This window comes from Aythya ferina (genome assembly GCF_964211825.1).
Source record: "Aythya ferina genome assembly, chromosome: 1".
Lineage (NCBI taxonomy): Eukaryota > Metazoa > Chordata > Aves > Anseriformes > Anatidae > Aythya > Aythya ferina.
The window spans coordinates 128,551,500-128,570,019 of record NC_140296.1 but is presented as its reverse complement, the minus strand read 5'-3'; the positions used below and the strand labels follow the sequence as shown (position 1 = coordinate 128,570,019).

The 18,520-nt window shown below is 37.0% G+C and overlaps 1 protein-coding gene and 1 long non-coding RNA gene across 2 annotated transcripts in view; one reads left to right on the top strand and one right to left on the bottom strand.

Annotated features, from left to right (window-relative positions):
• ANO2 (anoctamin 2) overlaps positions 1-12,891 on the top strand; it is a 200,160-nt gene extending 187,269 nt beyond the window's left edge. Inside the window, exons 22-26 of the mRNA XM_084508867.1 lie at positions 1,608-1,760; positions 1,854-1,906; positions 3,456-3,637; positions 9,667-9,772; positions 11,348-12,891. Of these exons, the coding sequence (XP_084364993.1) occupies positions 1,608-1,760; positions 1,854-1,906; positions 3,456-3,637; positions 9,667-9,772; positions 11,348-11,629 (776 nt within the window). The 3' untranslated portion in view covers positions 11,630-12,891. The remainder of the gene's footprint in view (positions 1-1,607; positions 1,761-1,853; positions 1,907-3,455; positions 3,638-9,666; positions 9,773-11,347) is intronic.
• LOC311431424 lies at positions 662-4,813 on the bottom strand. The gene is made up of 3 exons (XR_014689419.1): positions 4,747-4,813; positions 2,094-2,251; positions 662-1,723 (listed from the first exon to the last, which is right to left on the bottom strand). It is a non-coding gene; the product is annotated as an uncharacterized lncRNA (long non-coding RNA).
• Positions 12,892-18,520: the final 5,629 nt, after the last annotated feature.

Sequence of the window (18,520 nt, the reverse complement as noted above, 5' to 3'; positions counted from 1 at the left end):
AATAATGTATCATTTTTGCAATGAAATGACCCTATCTCATGAGTAACATTCACTACTGAAGCCTCCTAATTTCCATTGAAGAAAAGACTTTTAGGCAACTTCTTAAAAAAAAGAAAAAAAAAAAAGTGGTGGTCCTTTACAGACTCTAAATATACACAAATGAGACTATCCCATAATCCCATATCAGGTATATTCTATGTGCCCTAACATACCACTGAAAGACAAGGGAATTAAGGACAAACTCACTCTAAAGCTGAAGAAGCTTTGCTGGAGGGAACTGGGGGTTTAGTTGTTGTTTTTTCTTGTTTCTCTCTTTTGTTTGCTGTTTGTTTGTTTTAAAGAAAACAAACAAAATGTTTTACAGAAAAAGTAAACAAACAAAAGGTTTGTTTTACAGAATACAAACTGTTGCTTTACAGTTTTTACAGTTTTTGTTTGTTTGTTTTACTACATTATTCTGAGTATCTCTAGAGCATTGAGATGTTTCAGAAAATCACCGTCATTGCACGAATATATATTGCAAGATATAAAATCATCAAAAAGCACCTTCAGCATTGTGCTTTGCAGGGTGACATCGGTTTCTTTAGCCATTTAGAAGATAATTTGTTTGCATAAAGACAGATCAGCCTATATCCTAGAGAACAGGCATAATTCACTCTGAAAAAAATGTGGTTTTTTATTTATACAGTTATATATATACATATATATACATATGTATTACATATATGTAATCACTGGTGAGCTGAACTCTGAGGTACTAGTGAACAAGATACACTAGTGAACTAGTACTGTGAACAAGATAATGTGCCATCCACTTCAAAGTGAGAGAAGTTTTGTTCGTTTGTTTTGTTTGTTTAATTAATCTGTGGAAGAAGCCAGACTTACTAGTTGCATCATTGTTCTGGGAAGCACAGAGAACTCAGAAGGTCTCTCCTTCATTGCAGTACTACTTTTCTTTAGAACCAGTGATTTATTTATTTATTTATTTATTTTCTCCAAAGTTCCTTATCCAAACCTCAAAACAGAAAGAAAAAGTAAGTGACAATAACAGTCTCCTTTGCTTGGACTTCAAGCAGGAGATTTTTAACTTTGAAGTATATCATTGATAGAAATAGGGATGAAAATGCTGTATGGCACCACAAACTCATGCATCCATGAAGATATTCATTATGTTTTTGTTCTTTTCAGATTGTCACAAAATTTTCCAAAGGAAACTGGAAAGAAACATTGGCACACTGTACAGTTCCTCCTCCTGCTTACTAATGCATCCTTTTCCATACAGGCAAAAGAACAAGAAAAAACAGTAGCATCTTGAACAACAGAAAAATACACAGAGAACTCTTTGTACTTTAGTAAATGTATTATTTACTTTGGCTTGTATTGATGTGCTAGAGATCAGAAGGATTATTGGAACCATTCATAAAACATAGTGACAAACCTTTCTCTCTTTCATAGCCTTGCTTTGTGATATTTATTACTCTGTCCAAGTTGCCAAGTGGAGTTTTATGTGTGTTATCACCCACAAAGCTCACCAACAATTTGCTGTCAGCTGTGTTTACCAGTTCCTTTCAAAAGACATCCTAGGACAATGCATATTTCTCTTCCAGTTATCCAGTTTGGCTTTGTCACACTCTTCGTTGCCTCCTTCCCCCTGGCACCACTCTTTGCTCTTCTGAACAACATCATAGAAGTCCGACTTGATGCAAAAAAGTTTGTTACTGAACTAAGGAGGCCAGACACAGTAAGAGCAAAAGATATAGGTAAGCAACTGAAAATCATTAAAGTGATAAGAACAACAAGAATTGAATATAGAGAAAAAAAAAATCTTAACAAGTCCTGTTTTTCACTTACAGGAATTTGGTATAACATTTTGAGTGGTATTGGAAAGCTTTCAGTTATCATTAATGTAAGTATTTGGTTATACCTGTTTCTAAATATGATCTTAGGTGCTTATATTGTCACTCCAAAGTTACATAAAAGTGATGTTTAAATTTCTCAAGTGGTATAAAATACAATAAAATCTAAATTATCCAGTTTATTCTTGTGGAAGTGTAAAACGATCTAAATTACAAAGGAGAGGGCTATCCACTCACCTTGTTCTCTATATCCTTGTGTTATGTAGGACAGGAAGACTAATTCACATAAAAACAACTGATGGATGGGATCTGAAGAGGCAACACTTCAGACAATTGATAAAAATATGCTTCTCATTCATATCCATGTCTTTTTTATGTCACTGCTACTATAATTGCTGATATGAAAGAAAAGGATGTAAACATAACATCTATTAGTGCATTCCAGGAGCAGAAATCCCTTACAAGAAAAAGTATTAGCATTTTTTCATATCTACAATATGATTATATCTCTAAACATCATTTCTCCCACAGATTGAGTTTGCCTGTAAGAGTAGCCTTTTTTGAGTTGTCTTACACACTTCCCAAGCTACCAAAACTAAATAGAAAAAAGATATTCTTAAAACAAAACAAAACAAACAAACAAACAAACAAACAAAAACCTAGGAGTTTAATCATAATATTATGGGATTTTTGACTCTTAGATTTCAAAGCACTTAAGAAATACAGATGGTTTTCACTACTGAGGGGAAACTTGTGTTATGAAAACTGAAGGGGAAACTTGTGCAGATGTGTTATGCAATTTACTTGGTACAGTCACTTCCAGCACAACAGCATTCTGTAGCAGTATGTAAACTATCATTACAACTCAGAGAACTATAATGCTTCCAGAGAAGTGGAAGTGTTTGACTTAGGTGGAATACTGTTCAGTTATGGCTTGGCTGTTTCCAGGATTTAAGGTAGGAAATCTCTGTGGCCTTGTACATACCCGTAAAGTTGATAAGAGGCATAGATTTCAGGCTTTCCAGCACTGATCTGTGCTAAATGAGAAAAACTTTGCAGTTTCTTGCTTTTATCTAAATATACTTTGAAAATTTATGATCCTTAATTAATTAAGGATACTTAATCCTGTCTCAAACAAACTCTGAGCATTTTTATTTAGGGAGGATTCCATTAATATATCTGTTAGTGACAGAAATGTAAGATGGCCATATTTGGTTTGACAAAATACTCAATGCCCAAATCTGCTTCTCTACTGCATCTGAATAATATTGATGCAGGCTATTCACCAACATACCATTTTAAATGAATTTAATGAATTCTTATTGGTATGATCTAGATATTTGTGTGTCTGATTCACTCACTATACCAGTTTTATTTCAGCATGACTGATGTCAGATGTGAGTCCTGTCAGTCCAAGTCACTGTGCATTTATACAAGTACACATTCTTTATCAGGTCTGTCCATTTAATTCATACTTCATCACCACTCCAAACTTACTTGAACATGAAAATTATCACCTGAATTAACTTAATCTGAAAAACATTAGGCATACATTCACCATGTTTCTTCCTCTTTTTTTTTTTTTTTTTTGTCTCCCAGGCTTTTGTAATTGCTGTCACATCTGATTTCATTCCACGCCTTATGTATCAATATGCATACAGTCAAAATGGAACCATGCATGGCTTCATCAATCACACACTCTCATACTTCAATGTCAGTCATCTCAAGGCTGGAACACAGCCAGAAAACTCCCCATTTGCACAGGATGTTTTATTCTGCAGGTAAAATGCTTTTAATGACAGTTTGCATAGGCAAAGCTATTTCTTTGTGTCTTTTGACAGACAAAAATTTTCCAAGTGGGAGCTGATAATATTTGTGTCTTTAAGAACATGGTTTTAAGAGTACAGCTTTCAGAGTATTCTCACTATCTTAGAAGGTTCTTAGAATGTTTTTTCCCATGCATTAAAAGGCAAAATAAACAATTTAGACAGACTTGAATAAAAAAAAAAATTCCTTTCTGTACTGAAATACATAACTTTCATTAAGGACAATGAAGGCAGAATTCATTTTTTAAGATGGGTTCCCACTAATTAGAACCAGGCTCTTTCTCTTTATTAAGCTCGGTGTTTACTTTATGAGATATGAGTTTTCAATATACTCTTTCCATCTTTAAAACCTACACTGTTACCCATCTGCAGATCTTATATTTCAGCATCATCTTTTCAGGCTGGGAAAACAAAGGTCAACTTCCATTAAAATATGTTCAGAGTATCTAGTTTACTACTCCTCAGGAAGAGCAGAAAACACCAGCATGCAGATACCTATGGAGTATTTCCAGTTTGCATGAGAAATCACTAATATGGTTTTAAGGTTCTCAGTGTAACCTTGTGTTTTGTTTTTTTTTTTCATAAAAATGTATCAAATCAGCATGAGCTTTCCTTTAACAAACATCCCTATTAATATGGATCTCCCATGTCACTGTGACTGCTCTCTTAACTTTACAGCTGTTTACCTTAACTTTGAAGCTGTTTACCTGGTCACAGGCACTGGCCTCTACTTATGGTGTATGACTCTCCCAGTGTATTTGGAAAAGTGCTCATCAGAGTAACACGGATTTAACAGAGGCAAAATACAGAGAGAAAGAAATAATCTGCACTAGGTATAAAAGCGGTCTCTGCCTGAGAATATCATGTCTGTGCTACCAAGCAAAATACATAAATAAATAGATTGCAAAAAAAGAAGCATATACTACATGTTTGACCATGTACTACTCTGACTGAAAAGCAACTGTGAGAGTATTTCTGTTCCCTTATCAGGAAACAATTATGAAAAAAATCAGCATTCATATCCATTCATATCTCATTATCACCAACCTCAATTTGGATCTTACCAAAGTCACAGCTTTGGACAGAACTTTGCAGTATCTTGCTTGCGTCCCAAGAGACAGGCAGCAAACACTGTCCCTTAAGCTGGAAAAAAAAATAAAAATCTGTTTTTCTGTTTCTGGCAAATATCTTGGGAACAAGCTGACCTCTCTTATTCTTAGATTTTTGTGACCTCTGAAGATAAATGTGGTTACAATAAGCCTGAATTTTTCTCTTTACGGGCATTGCCAGAGATTAAGGTATCTTAAAAATAACCATAACAAGCCAGAAACAACTCTCCCACCGAATACCCAGAACACATTCTTTGAATATTTTGAGTAGCATTTTCTACAATGCTGTGAACTCTTTGACACTACTTCCAAATAAACATTGCTGTAGTGCCAATCTGATGCAAAGCATTAGTTGTAATGATTTTTTCAGAGCAAAACAGCACTTGTGTAGCTGAAGGCAAAAAAAAAGCAAACCTTGCTAAGTTATGTGACATTATTACTGGTTTAGTTCTTTTAATTTTTATAATTTGGTATGATAATGGAGTACATGAAGCCCTGTCCAACCTGGCCTTAAATACTTCCAGGGATGGGGCATCCACAGCTTCTCTGGGCAACCTGTCCCAGTGCCTCATCACCCTCATAGTAAAAAACTTCTTTAGGAATAGGCTGCCCAAATAGCTTGGAGAGTCTTCATTCCTAGGGACATTCAAGTCCCTGAGCAACCTGCTCCAGCTGACCTTGCTGTCAGCAGAGGGATGGTTGCCAGGTGACCACTGGCCCTTGTGAGAGATGGGGGGAGGTCATGGGGAGAGGTCTGGTGTCACTTCTCTTGATTTGTCCTAATAGATATGGAAAAATACTGGGGTCTCAACCACTCCCAGAGCCAAAGCCAATATATACAGGCATGTACAAATACACATGGGGAATCACTCTACACTAACTATGCCCTTCAGCAGTTTTGATGCTAGATCCAGGACTGGTGATGTTTCTATCTTTCTCTCCTTTTCTCTCTCTTTCTCTGTCTCTCTATTTTTTCTACCTTCAAAAATGCCAATAAATGCTAGGCCTACCTTGATTTCCCATAAAGTCGCATAACTCAGATAGATATAATTGTGAGAGTGCCAACATTGACAGACTATTTGTTCTGCGTGTTCCTATTAAAGTTAATGTTTATGCACATACCTTGAGTGTTATCTCACCTTAGTTCACATTAAGCGGATCTGCAAATCTTAGTCACTCCCTGCATATTCCTGCCGGTGGGACGTGACAGGTCCCTTCCAACCATAGCTACTCAGTAATTTTGTGACTGCAGGATTTCCATGAACTGCTTTCTGCTGGGAACACCAGATTCTTTCACAATGTAAGTGGTAACAGATACTACGACTCATCATTGTGCCTATGTTGGTAATGTGCCAGTCTCATGCTGTCTTGCATGTAACTTTTGCAAAGCTAAAAAAGTGTTTTGGTTTTCTTCCATCTATCACAGAATCACAGAATGCTTTGTGTTGGAAGGGACCTTAAAGATTATCTAAAGTCCTCTGCCATGGGCAGGGACACCTTCCACCTGGCCAGGTTGCCCAAAGCCCCATGCAACCTGGCTTTGAACACTTCAGGGGTCATCCACAACTTCTCTGGACTACCTGTTACCTGTTCCAGTGCCTCATCACCCTCATATTAAAGAATTTATTTCTTATACCTAATCAAAATCTACCCTCTTCTGGTTTAAATGCATTACTCCTTGTCCTATCACTGTACTCCCTATAAAAAGAGTCCATCTCCAGCTTTCTTATTCCATTAAAGAGGATTTCCTCTACTTCCATATTTTGTAAATTAATTTTTTTTGATTAATTAATATTCATAATGCCCTGGTATTGATATTATCTACACCCAGTGATCAATAGTGGATTCTAATGTATTCCACTGAATAATTCTTATATATTCCTGTACTGCTGAAGCACAGCTTCCTTGTGATTCAGTAATGTTGTATTCAATTTATTGAGGACATTATATCACTTTATTTAGATATATTTGCAGTTACACTTATATATAATTCTGATTGTTTCTACCAGTCTTTGTCTCCACACTAAATACTTGTTAAATATATCTGCATATTAACACTGGCTGCAGGTCAATTTTGTCTAAGTCATGTGTGGTCCTTTCCGTCCATCCTCACTTACACCTCCTACTCCCTCCCTTCCAACCTCCCCCCTCCCCCCCAAGAAATTACCTACAGAACCTGTAGACTTTAGTGTTTAGAAAAGACATGATTGTTGCACTTTAAAGTGTCATGTTCCACAGAATATTTAAAAGGGAGGTGGGGCTGAAGCCCAGCTACCTTGTCTGTAGCTCTGAAAACATCTCCCTTCACCACAAGCCATTTGCTGGTGTTCTGCTGAATTTTGATTCACACAGTGTGATTTATGTGTACCACTTGGCCAGGTGAAATTTTCATGGGATCTGATGTCCTTCAACACTTGAATAGTTTGTAAAGCTCCAAGTACATTAAATGGAAAATGCACCGCCATTGGAGACCCTTTCAGGTGATTCTGTGCTTGCTGTCAAGACTGGCATTGATTTATTTTGCTAGGAAAATGTACAATAAACTCAGTGTTTTTCCTTGCCTTGATGTTCAGGCAAATTAAATTCAATGGAACTGATTCTGTCCTTTTCTGTAGCCCTGGTACACTGGTTTGTGCAACGTGTAGAAGTCCATTTTGTACAAAAGGATGCAAGAGGGGAAATCTTACAGTATAGGCATAGCATAGGACCAAAGATAGGAAGGAGAACTGGACTGCTGCATGTGCACCCACTGAACAAAACAAATTATCTGGGCTCTAACCAAACCCAGACAATGCTTCCAATAATAACTCCCAATTTACAGTTATTGTCTCCTCCTCTTCCTCCTCCCTTTCTGCATCACAGATTGTACGTACCCTGTGTACTTTGTCTCCAAAAGCTGCAGCCCAGAATTACATCCAGCATTTCAGACTGAATTTGTTATGAGTTTGGGAGGTTTTGTAAATGTGTAATTTAACATGCAGAACCACGTGGATAGAACCTGAAGGTAATTTTGGTAAGCACACCTGCAAACTGAAGCTGACAGATTTTATATATGAACCTTCTCCATTATCCCCCGATGGAGGCTTTTCTGCAGTCTAATGAATCTTACTGTCAGGAAGGGTTTTGTGGTATTCAAAACAGATTTTCTGTTTCTTAATTTCATCCCATTAAACCTAGTCAAACACTGTGAACAGCACTAAATTATCCCTTTCAGTCCTAAGGGCACAATTTGTGCATGGTTATCATGTCCAACTGTGGCTGTTACTTACCAAAATGGAGCAATACATGTGCACTTCTTTAATCTTCTTTGGTGAGTCAGTCTCTTAAGCCCCTGGATTGTTTTGCTGAACTGCCTTCAATTTCTTTTCTTTCTTTCTTTCTTTCTTTCTTTCTTTCTTTCTTTCTTTCTTTCTTTCTTTCTTTCTTTCTTTCTTTCTTTCTTTCTTTCTTTCTCTCTCTCTCTCTCTCTCTCTCTCTCTTCCTCTCTTTCTCTGTTCCTCTTTCTCTCTTTCTCTCTTTCTCTCTTTCTCTCTTTCTCTCTCTCTTTCTCTCTTTCTCTCTTTCTCTCTTTCTCTCTCTCTTTTCTCAATTTCTCTTTTTCCTTCCTTCCTTCCTTCCTTCCTTCCTTCCTTCCTTCCTTCCTTCCTTCCTTCCTTCCTTCCTTCCTTCCTTCCTTCCTTCCTTCCTTCCTTCCTTCCTTCCTTCCTTCCTTCCTTCCTTCCTTCCTTCCTTCCTTCCTTCCCCTTCCCCTTCCCCTTCCCCTTCCCCTTCCCCTTCCCCTTCTCCTTCTCCTTCTCCTTCTCCTTCTCCTTCTCCTTCTCCTTCTCCTTCCCCTTTCTTCCTCTCTCTGTCTTCCTCCCCCTCATCTCTTCCCCCTCCTTCCCCCACTCACAGCTAAATGGCTGAATGCAGCATTCCAGGTGTGGCTTTACCTGAGAATGTTCAGAGAAGGGCTAATATCTCCCAGCACCATGATGCCTTTTGTTTATACATCCACAAGTCATACTGTCCTGGTGCCATATTTCAAACTTGTTATAACTTGCTGGCCACTGTAAACTTCAGGCTATTTTCATTGCATTTGCTTTCAATCTTTATCCTCTCAAAGACCCTTCAATTGTTTTATTTTTAATTATTTTCCATTTCCCCAGATTATTCTTATTGTGTTTCCTGTCTGTATTTCTTATTGCTTTCTGTATTTCCTGCTATTTGCAAAACTTTCCAATTTAGGAGCATGTGTGAGTTTTATTAGCCTGTTGTTTATGTCCAAATGATTGATGATAATACTAAAAGCACCAGTCTTTGCACCAAACGACTAAAGCTTTCTTTTATCCCGTCTAAAGCTAGAAAACTTTTTTTTTTTTTATGAAGTGCTTTTTCCATGGCTCCCCCTGTCGTTTATGCAGACAGGAAATACTAGAGTGTGAGTCAGGTATTATGTAGGCTGATTTACTTCCTAAACTGATCTCAGTTTAGGTGTGATGAATACATGCTTGTTTTCTGTGGTCTGACAATGCCTTGGACTACATGTATATCTATGCTTTAGCTTCAACAGTTTATTCCCTGTACAGTGACATCAGTTTAACATTTGCAAAATAAAGGACACATTATTAAATCTGGGAAAATCTGGAAATTTCCAACATTAGAACAATGTTCTGATTTTGGTTACAACTGTGAAAACCAGCGTAAGCTTGCTAAATCAGTGGCAATAGTCCAGCTCTAATTCTGGAGCTGCATTTCATAATATGGGTTGAAGTAGGAACATCTGGAATATTTAATTCTTTAGATTTTGTGATTGAAAAATCATGTCAATCAAAGCAATTGGTGCAAGAGGATATTGCTGGAATCATGTGATAACTGAGCTGCCTTCATTGACAGGTTTAAAGATTACAGAGAACCACCTTGGTCCCCAAATCAGTATGAATTTTCTAAACAGTACTGGGCGGTCTTATCTGCTCGCTTGGCTTTTGTTATTCTATTTCAGGTAAGTCTGTTGAGTTACTGAAATTTCATTCACATAAATATTATAATAAATGAATTTAAATGCATGTGCCAAAGAAGCCCGGGTCCAATCAAGCTTTAATGTTTGCAAATACCCAAATTAATCTGCTTGTACCCGGTCTACTGGGCTGGCTGAAGTGTCAGTAAGCTATAGCAAAGATTGTCCTTTTGTAGCACTGTAGCATATTTCTTCAATTTTCCCTCCCTGCATGGAAGGGAAGCTCCACAGCCTGCATTAGCCCCTGGCACTGGCACTGATCCCCAAAATGCCACAGGATCTTAAACATTTCAGTTAAGTAGACTCTGTGGACTATTATACTCACAGTCATCACTTGTAAAAAGCACATAAATGCTATGTAGGCTTGTAAAACACAGTTCTTTACCCAAAGCAAGAAATAAACAGAATTAATAAATATTCCAAGGTCTTTTGCCACTTCCCACAAGTCAGTGGAGTAAATTCTCCCCAAGTATTGAGAGTTCATTGATAAGGGATTTGCTATCAATATTTTGGATTCTGAATATAAAAAGCTTTATGCTCTCATCCTTGATCTAGTATCCCTTGACAGTCAAATCAGGCCCACCCCTAATATTGAAATCTGCCTGTCTTTTCTTCTCTACTTCCAAATATTCCTAAGAGTGTCTGAGAGGCTTGCCTTGTTTATATTGCCATCTTCTGAATCTTTGCTCTGACATCAGTAATTTTCCACCACTGCCTGAAGAACATTTGAAGCCACTGGTTATGCTGGACCTCAAATAGTCTGCCTGTTGTTCTGCCAGAGTACATTCCCTGATTAATTATTTCCATTGTCTCATATGGGAATGGAGTGTTCATAGTAGTAGCCTTGTCAGCAAATGTTCTCACACATTTAGAGACATTACACAATACAGCAGTTTTTGAAGTATTATCATTATAATATAAACCTGAAGGCATAATTTATCAATAGATTTCACAAACAAGCAAAACTTTTTGCCCAGTCTTCTTCCTGCTACTATGTTATATGACCATCACCTGCAATGACATTGATGTCTGAGGTTTGAAATTCTGGCTCATATGCTGCGGACAGAAGCATATGTCAGCAGACAGAAGTATTTGAGCGCACAAAGACAATGGAAGTTGTCTGCTGTCTGCTTAGGCCACATTGGAAACACATGGGTATGAGGGTGTTGGAGGATGATTTCACTGACAGTGCTCTTCAGTAATGGATTCTGAACCCAGTCTCAACAACTCTGATGTTGAGAACTGAGCACCTTTGAACACCTGTAAGGAATAACACAGGTTTAGCTACTTAATCCATTAGTAATTTGATGAATCCAAATCCATTCCCTTTTCAAACCCAACTGAAGCATGTGTTTAATTCAGCCTCACCACTGAGGGGTAGTTGTGCACAAATGTGAGCTCTTTCCTGAACTGATGCTATATTCAATGACTTTATACTATATGGTTTCAGCAAGATGTTTTTGGTATATACCTCATACCTATAGCAAAGGTTTGATTTTGCTCTAGTGGAAGTATTTTGGATCCTTCATTCTTGTTTCATGTCTACTGCTCTGTTTGCAGAACTTGGTGATGTTCCTCAGTGTTCTGGTTGACTGGATGATACCTGACATCCCCAAGGACATCAGCGAACAGATCAAAAAAGAGAAAAGTGTGCTTGTTGACTTTTTCTTGAAGGAAGAACATGAAAAGCTGAAACTGATTGAAAGCTTTATCACACGTGACAAGCATAAACAGAAAAGTGGGACCAAAGACCAAAAAAGCCGAGCTGCCAGCTTCTGTCAGTTTGACCGAAGTCAGAAAGGCAGTGTTGCCTCCTTTAGCTCACAGCACACAGAAGTATGAATCCATAGGGAAGGATAGCATTTTATGCTTACCTCTGTGATACCTATTTACTGTGTGATATGATTCCAACATGAGCAAGGGAAGGAGAGACAGTCAAGGAAGAGACGTAACAAAAAGGAGGCTTCTTTTTCTTCCTTAAAAACTCCATATATAAGTGTCTCTGTTACATTTTCTGTGCTATCTGGGCTACATGATTTTCAGAGTTTATTAGTAGGGGGCATGGGTTACATTGTAACTGGTCTTTGTAGTGATGCATGTGAGCTGGGTAGGCAAGCAGAAATTCTCCTCACTTGTGCAGTCTCAGCAGAAAGACCTCAGCAGAAGGACCCCATGGAACATGGGGAATAGAGTAGAAAGTTCTGCCCTAATATCTGTCTTTGGTGGATTTGATCAACCCTAACAAAGTGCACACAATGCATGGTCTTATGTTTTGTAGCTGTCACCATATGGTTGATAAACATGTCGAGTCTCAGGGAGTCTTTATGCCTTCCTAATGTACACTGCTACTTGGTGCTATCTTGGTAGAGCATGAGGGGCTGCTGTTAAGGGGATGGAGCTGTGAGAAAAGAAGGAACTGAAAATCACTGAGGAATTCCATCTACAGATATATTGTATTTTGCTTTGCAGGAGCCTGAATGCATGTGGTAATGAGCAGAGAGGCCACAACGTATGCATGTGAATTAAGTAAAGCTGCTAGAACTAGGAAAGCTCATTGTTATTCATTGTCCTGAACAAAAAAAAAAAAAAAAAAAAAAAAAAAAAAAGCATGTTTGATTCTCCTCTCACTTAGACTTGGAATTCAGCCAGTATCAAGAGGAATCATGCGACTAAACAAACACCAGTGTGAGGCTGACAACTGAGAATGGAATCAAGCCCTGTAAACCATGTGACATCTCTGTGTACATTGCATGTAAAATAACAAAAGTTGCTGTTGTGCATTTACTGTAAACTAAAATATTTTACAGATCTTTATTTCATTGGAAGAAAGACTTATTCACTAAGCAAACTTTCATCTACAACGTTTAATGAATAACTTTACTCTGTTATGAATGAAAATAAATCTTTGCTAAAAAAAATCCATTTCTTTTACATGACATTCTGTCTCTAGTCTGACTTGAAATTCAGAGTTTAGATAAAAGATTTTCCTCTCATTTTGTCTTTTCACCAAAGCTTTCAAAACCATGAAAAAGCACAAAACAAAAGAAGTGCTTCAGTTTCAGGCATTATATACAATATGATCGCTCTTTAGCATTATAATTTATTGTATATATTTCTGAAGCCTAAGAGCTTCGTTCTCTTAGATGAAAAGTTCATTTTCTATGAGAACATTTCGTAATTTAATGAGAGAGGTGAAATTAATTGGTCTTTTTCATTCAGTGCCTAAAATAAAGAGAATGAAAATGGGAGAACTGTTACAGGGTGGGCTGAAGTGAAAAAATTAACTTCGGAATTTCATTTTTAAAGTTTTATTTAGGGTTATTTATCCTTTCTATCTAGTATATCAATTTATAAAATGATAATGTCAACTTGAATAAAATTGCAAATGCTTAATTTTGTTGAAACAAAAGTGTGATGTCTCCAAATATTTTCCTTTTTCCCCTGTCAAAACTCATTAGCTGAATTTTAGATGAATTCAGAGAGAGTTTTGGCCCTGTCCTGAAACTTTTTTTTTTTTTTAATGAATAATAATTTGTTAGGAAGATTGTCCAGCTCCAATTTGACTGAATATGTTTAAGACTAAAAATGCAACTTGTAAATGTGCAAAATGTGTAGTAATACATTTTTCCTTTTTCCAATACACAGAGTGATTCAAATACATATTGTGAACATATGTATATGTACACAAATACACACATATGATTTGAAGAGCTCCTGACATAATGTACTGGATATAAACTATTAACAGTGTATATATATGGTGTTTCTAAGCGATTGCAATAGGTAGAAAATTACAGGAAAATATTCTTTTTAAATACAATGTAAGCTTTGTTAGTATGAAAACCTCACAGTCACCTGTGGTCATATGAATAACATTTTTGCGAAGCACAAAGTCATGATACTGTATCTTGCAGAAGCTCAAGGGTTTGGTATGACCACAATAGAGATATTAAAATTTAGGTGCCCTCTGCATTCACCTGAGAAAGAAAGGCACCAGCAGCCAGCTACTCATCCCATCTGAACACTGATGTCTGATCTGAATGGATCACCTCTGAGAACACCTACCTCTTTCCCTGCATTCTAGAGGGAACCCGGATAAATGCCTTAGATTGTGCATTTAGGCTTTAGGATGCAGAAGTCCAGCACCTAGCCTCCAGACACTGAGTGCTTAAGATGTTTACATTACTTAGAATTAGCTGAATCTCTAATTGATTATACTTTTTCTGTTTTGTTTTAAATTTGCTAGGTGAGAAACAAAGCTTGTTTACCCACTGCTATGATTAACACTTAAGTGAGAACACTATATCTCCTCCAAAACTGCCACATTTTACTTTCAAAGAATGAACAAGCCCTGTTGAACATTCCAAGGTCTCATATATTAAAAGACCCCTTACCATAAGGGGTCACTCATGTTTCAAGTACCTGATATTAATGATAACTATGTGCTCATTTATACGAGGTGGCATTTCGGTGTGAGATCTGGAGGTTTTGTTACTGTCTGGACATTGTGGTTTACATCTCTAGTTTACTGAAATACAATTAATTTTCTTCACTCCAAAATGTCTCAGATGGGGAGAAATGTTGTGTTGTTTTAACAGCAGAAATATCAGACTTGCCAGACTTTTGGAATACTGCGATGTTCCTTTTTTTCCCCCACATTGGTGGAAGTGCATTCAGGGTTTGTAATGTGGTATACAAGCCACATGGCACCCTCTTTTCCAGTTGGTTGTTGGATACAGTAGAGTCAGAGTTAAGGCTCATAAAATAGAACCATTTTTGTACATTCTCCCTCCATCCAGGAAATACCTTTTTGTATTTTTAAAAAGTCTGAGTGAGTCAATAATGGTCAGAAAAATGCTATCACAAACTTGAATGTATTAGGTTGTTGTTACACAGAATTTCCATAACAAGCAACTGAAGTGTTTGCTATGATAATGTGTTTCTAGATAATAACATGTTGCTAGGACAAGAGGAACTAGAGAAGCAGGCAGATGTACACTTGTGCTCTGAAAGTTTTCCTGAGGTTTATATATCTCACCCAAACAAGGTTGGGAAAGAGGCATTGCAGCAACGATGGCTCATATCCAGATTGGATCTACTATGATATCACAAGCAGAACAGACTGCTCAATTATCTTTATCTGTGATATAGTTTCTATTTTTCCCTTAAACTTGAGAGTTTCATTCACTGAGAATTCCTGCGCATTTTGTATTTGACTCAAGTGCAGTCCCTAAGGATCATATCCATTGTTACATTTCTATGGTAACCTCTGGATTCTTCTGACACTGCTTCTCATCAGCTACTGTAACTGTAGATCATTGATTGGGCCTACATTCATTCCCAGTTTCTAACTTATCTGCTTTGGACAAAGCATGACTTTATCTGATCCGTTTTTTTCAGAAAGATACTTGTAAATCTACCTGCAAAGCATCCCCTTAACATAAGTCATGTCTCAAGCAAAGAATGACTTTTTCAAGAGACATGCATTGAAAGACCGTCTCTAGGGAAGAAGAGATTAGGGACGTAAGTAGAAACCCAAAGTGATAATAAAACCTGTGAGCTATTGTGACTCCTGGTTTTAGCAATGAAAATGAGCTAAAATCTCTGCAAAAGAAAGGTAAAAAGTAAGCAGTGAGGAAATGTGCATAGGTGTTGTGAACATTTAGTTCAGATTTTAAAAGTCCATCCAACCGTTCCAACAAAAACAAACAAACAAACAAAAACCTATATCCCTTTGTGTGTAAGTAGCTAATGCCACACTGAAAACTACAGTCACAAAACACCAAACCCACACTCTAGGCTTCATTTCTGGTGTTATTAATAGAAACGTATATAATTGCACATCTAACCAGAACAGTGAGAATAGGAAATAACAAAGTAGAGGAATGAGGATAATATAAAGCCTTAAGATGGATATAAATGGATCTGACAGAATTATTAGACTGTGTAAAGTCTCTACCTCCCAGTCTCTCTATGGCCAGCAGAAGCTTATGATGACTGAAAGAGGTTGTTGCTCCATTCACCACAGCCTCTCCTTTGGATTGTTGGTGCAGGGTCGTTTAAAAGAGCTTTCCTAGGTTTTTCAGGAGAAGAAATTGACCCAGATTGAAGGGGCCTTTACTTCTTGCTCCTGCATCATGCTGTGAACTTCAACATCATTTAGTTCAAGAATCCATCAGATCCTTTTCACAGTGACTAGCCCTACTTTTATAGAAGGCTTGCAGGAATTGAGTGAAGCTATATGGGAATCTTATCCCTTTCTGTCATGCCTTCTTCATGGATATTTGCCCTCTTTTAAAAGTATCAGCACTTGTAGAGATATCATTGTAATGGGTGTCACTGTCTTTTCAATCCTCAGCTTTCTCAGAATGTAGAAAATCTTGCTATCTAGACCTCTTTTACAATTTAACCTTTCATGACACTCAAAACTAATGAAATTTAGTCCAGGAAGAAAAGGGTAGCCTATATGGAAGTATGTTTGTTAAATTATTGCTTGGAAATGTACAAGCACAATATTTACCACTGTTACGAATAAACTCTTCTTACTACGATAATATAACATCTGTTGCAGTTACGCAGTCTCACCCTTTAATTATGTATAGATGGCCTTATTCCCCATGTGGTATAATCTTTTTGCTTTTGAGAAGGAAATATAAACCCATGTTTTGTGACCTATTCTTGTACATAACTTTCTTCACACCATATACCAGTTAACATATCTCACAGGTCCAGTAATATCAGATTTTCAGTTATAGCACTAGAAAGTGCCTTCATGGGTAAGGAGGGAAGATAAGACACAGACCCAAACTCCTATACCTTGCCTAGGAAAGTACATTGATATGTGTTTCATCTGAAAGACCCACAGACAATGGAGGAGGCATACTTCTAGGGAAAAAGAAGAGAAGAGAAAGAAAAAAAAAAGAGAAGAGAAGAGAAGAGAAGAGAAGAGAAAAGAGAAGAGAAGAGAAGAGAAGAGAAGAGAAGAGAAGAGAAGAGAAGAGAAGAGAAGAGAAGAGAAGAGAAGAGAAGAGAAGAGAAGAGAAGAGAAGAGAAGAGAAGAGAAGAGAAGAGAAGAGAAGAGAAGAGAAGACTATGGATTCTGTATGCCTTATGTACAACCTAGCATCTTTTTATTTTATTTATTTATTTATTATGGAAGGTTATACTTTAGTTATCTTCTAAATGTGTTTAAACCCCTCCTAAATTGCTCAGTACTACCAAAACTCTGAATATTCCCTACAGTTCCCATCATCTGCAAATGTACTCAATAATAAATTATTAACTGATTTTTAAATTATTGATCAGTGCATTAATTAATGGGATGCCTTATTGCTTTCTTCACAGTGCCTATGGAATTGTTAAAATTAAGCAGATTCTGTAACACCTCCTGAGACAGCCCAGTACTACACTTTCCTCATACATAATTGTCTAATAAAAATTGTTTATTTATACAGATTTTCAGTCCACTTGTCATTCCTGCAGGTTTACTGTTTCTGGTTCTTTAGAAACTCACTAACAACAGTTCTTCTATTCAAATGTACTGCATTCTCTGAACTATTTTTGCTGATCATCCTTGCTCTACAGTTTTAATGAACAAAATCATTTATATCATGGGATTATATTATGTCTGTCTCTAATGTGGCCACCTGAGACAAGATCCCCTGGTTCAAACCTCACTAGAATCAGTGGAAGTCTTTCTTTTGACTTGAGTATGCCCTTGATAAAAGAGTTTCTCCTATGCAATTCTGTATGCAGCTTTCAACAGAATGTAACAAATTCAGGTTCAGAAATGTCACAACAGTGCAAAAATGTGTATCCACAGCAAACTCTTCCATTGTTATGATCTTCAGTGAGTCCTTCCACATCAATGATATGAAAAACATGGACAGTAAGCTGTTTCACCTTGTGCTTTACTGAGATTGGATCACTCTTCAAAACTAACAAGGAATTTTGCCTACATTCATACTGATGTCTTGTTTGGAATGTTTTTAATAAACCTGATTTTCAGAACATTTATCACTCTCTGTGCTGTAAATATGTCTTGTATTTAAGACAGACTCAACTACAGTTCACTTTCGAAAGCCATGTTCTTTGAATTTAAATATATTAGGAATTAAAAGAAGAATCACTTTAACAAGGCTATTCTGATGAAAGATAAGGCAGTACATGCTGCTGCTATAAATAACATAAAATGGGTAAGAATCTAAGAATACTGGTTTGTAATCTAGTTAAATCTATGTATGGAGTGTAAGATATGTAACTTCTGGTAGCAGAGTGTCTGTTAGCACGTTGTAGTGTTTGAATTCAGTAAGTCCAATAAACAGGAAAGCAATCAGATCCATTAACTTGGAAAGGCTTTTACATTTTGCGGAAAGACTATTCTAAGAATCCAAGTTGCTCCTTTAAAACTAGAAACTAACAAAGGAAGTTGGACCAAAGAAGAAGAGATTCATCAGAAAAGCCAAGAGAATAACCTCCATGAATCTGTGAGAATAATGCTGTTATTGTTTGAATTAAGATGTCTGCACACAGACTTTTCAGAATTTATGTGTGTCAGAACACAGACACACACTTTTCAGAACTTATCAGGATCTCCTTCAAGTCCATAGCCTCAGCTTTTGCTCAAGCTCTAATTATCACAACAGGATCAGAGGAAAAGAGTCTCTAGTGCTAGTGCTTCTAAATTTACCATGTCTTGGTCTACTCACTATTCTTGCATTGACTATTAATGAT